The 1,626-nt window shown below is 56.3% G+C and overlaps 1 protein-coding gene across 1 annotated transcript in view; it reads left to right on the forward strand.

Moving 5' to 3' along the window:
* CATSPERG (cation channel sperm associated auxiliary subunit gamma) overlaps nt 1-1,626 on the forward strand; it is a 14,734-nt gene that overhangs the window by 3,182 nt on the left and 9,926 nt on the right. Inside the window, exon 5 of the mRNA XM_025213077.1 lies at nt 1,554-1,624. Within this exon, the coding sequence (XP_025068862.1) occupies nt 1,554-1,624 (71 nt within the window). The remainder of the gene's footprint in view (nt 1-1,553; nt 1,625-1,626) is intronic.

Here is a 1,626-nt window from a genome sequence, read left to right on the forward strand (position 1 = left end):
CACCACGAGTGCTCATAAAGCTGCGCCGGGGACTCGCAATGACCCCGGCCAGTTCCTTTAGAACTCTAAGGTGGAGATCATCCGGACCGGCTGACTTAAAAACGTCCAGCCCCTCCAGCAGCTCCCTAACTAGATCCTCACTTACCCTGGGCTCAGGTGTGCCTCCCTCGGGGCCCGATGGGGGCCTAGCAGGGAGGTGGCAGTTCTGGTCCTTACTGAGGAAGACAGAGGCAAAGAAATCATTAAATATGTTGGCTGTGTCGTCTGGCGTGACAACCAGATTCCCCGTTGCGTCCTGCAAGGGCCCCACATTACCCGGGGCCTTCTTTTTACTCCCTATGTATTTAAAAAAGGACTTCTTGTTGTCCTTAATCCGGGAAGCTAGTCCCAGTTCCATCTCTGCCTTGGCCTTCCTAACTACCCCCCTACACCCCCGAGCAACTGCCGAATAGTCCTCCTTGGTGATGACCCCTCCTTTCCATTGGGAGTAAGCCTCCTTTTTAGCAAGGAGACATTCCCGGATGTTTTTGGTGAGCCATGGAGGCTTGTATGCTCTCCTGCCCTCTTTGATCCTCGTCGGGATTACCTTCTTTTGGGCTTGGAGGATCGTCTCCTTAAGGAGCGACCACTCCCCTTGAACACCCGGCTCTCCTCCGCTCTGAGACTTCAGCGCTTCTCCAGCTATCCTCCTTAACTCGTTGAAGTGGATCTGGGGCATCCACTCGCCCTGCTGGACCCTTCCTGCCTGGGGCCCAAAGAGCCCTGACACAGTGGGGAGCAGGAGTTGAGAGTCACCCTCCCTGTCCCAGGCACTTAGATAAGAACATCAGAGCTACCATGGATGGGGTCAGACCCTAGGTCCGTCCTGCCCCGTCTCCCATGTCACATGAAGGCTGGAAGGGAGAGCGATGGGGTCCGAGTAGGGTTTTCCCCCATTCCTCTCCCCCTTGCAGTCATCGAGTATCCAGGACGTGGTGACCCTGAGGCCGTGCCCTACACTCCCACGCTCCACAACCCCCGATGTCCCTTTTCCTCCAGCACAGGCCCAGCCCTGGGGTGGATCTAGCCGAACTCTCCGCTCCCCTCTTTCACCCCACGTGGGGAGAAACGACCATCCTGGTGTCAATGTTACACTGCCAGCCTGCTCATTTTGTGCCGTGACCCCTCATCCTGGTCTGGCGAGAGAGACAGCCAGGTATTGATCCCCTGGGACCGTCTCTTCCATCTTTAGTAGGGTGTAAACCCCATCCCGTCTCCTCCAGTGCCTCTCTCCTAACCCCCTCAGGCCTGGCCTTGTTAGTCTCCTCCTGCAGGACTGATTCCCCTCACTGCCCTTGTCTGCACCTTCTCCAGCTCTTCTCCATCCTTTTGGAGGTGCAGGGTCCAGACCTGAGCACAGTCTTGGAGCTGTGGACGCACCACAAGTTGGTAAAAGGGTGTCACGCTATTTTCTGTTTTGTTCCCAATTCCCTTCTTCATTCCCCCGGACGTGTTGCTGGCCTTTTTGAGCATGGCTGAGCCTGGAGCTGATGTTTTCAGTGAACTGTCTGCAGGGCTGTGCGACAGCGAGGAGGTATGTCACATGAGCTGGTTCACACCCATGCCCATCATGAATGGGAGCGTCGT

Source organism: Alligator sinensis, unplaced genomic scaffold, assembly GCF_000455745.1.
Source record: "Alligator sinensis unplaced genomic scaffold, ASM45574v1 scaffold1667_1, whole genome shotgun sequence".
NCBI lineage: Eukaryota > Metazoa > Chordata > Crocodylia > Alligatoridae > Alligator > Alligator sinensis.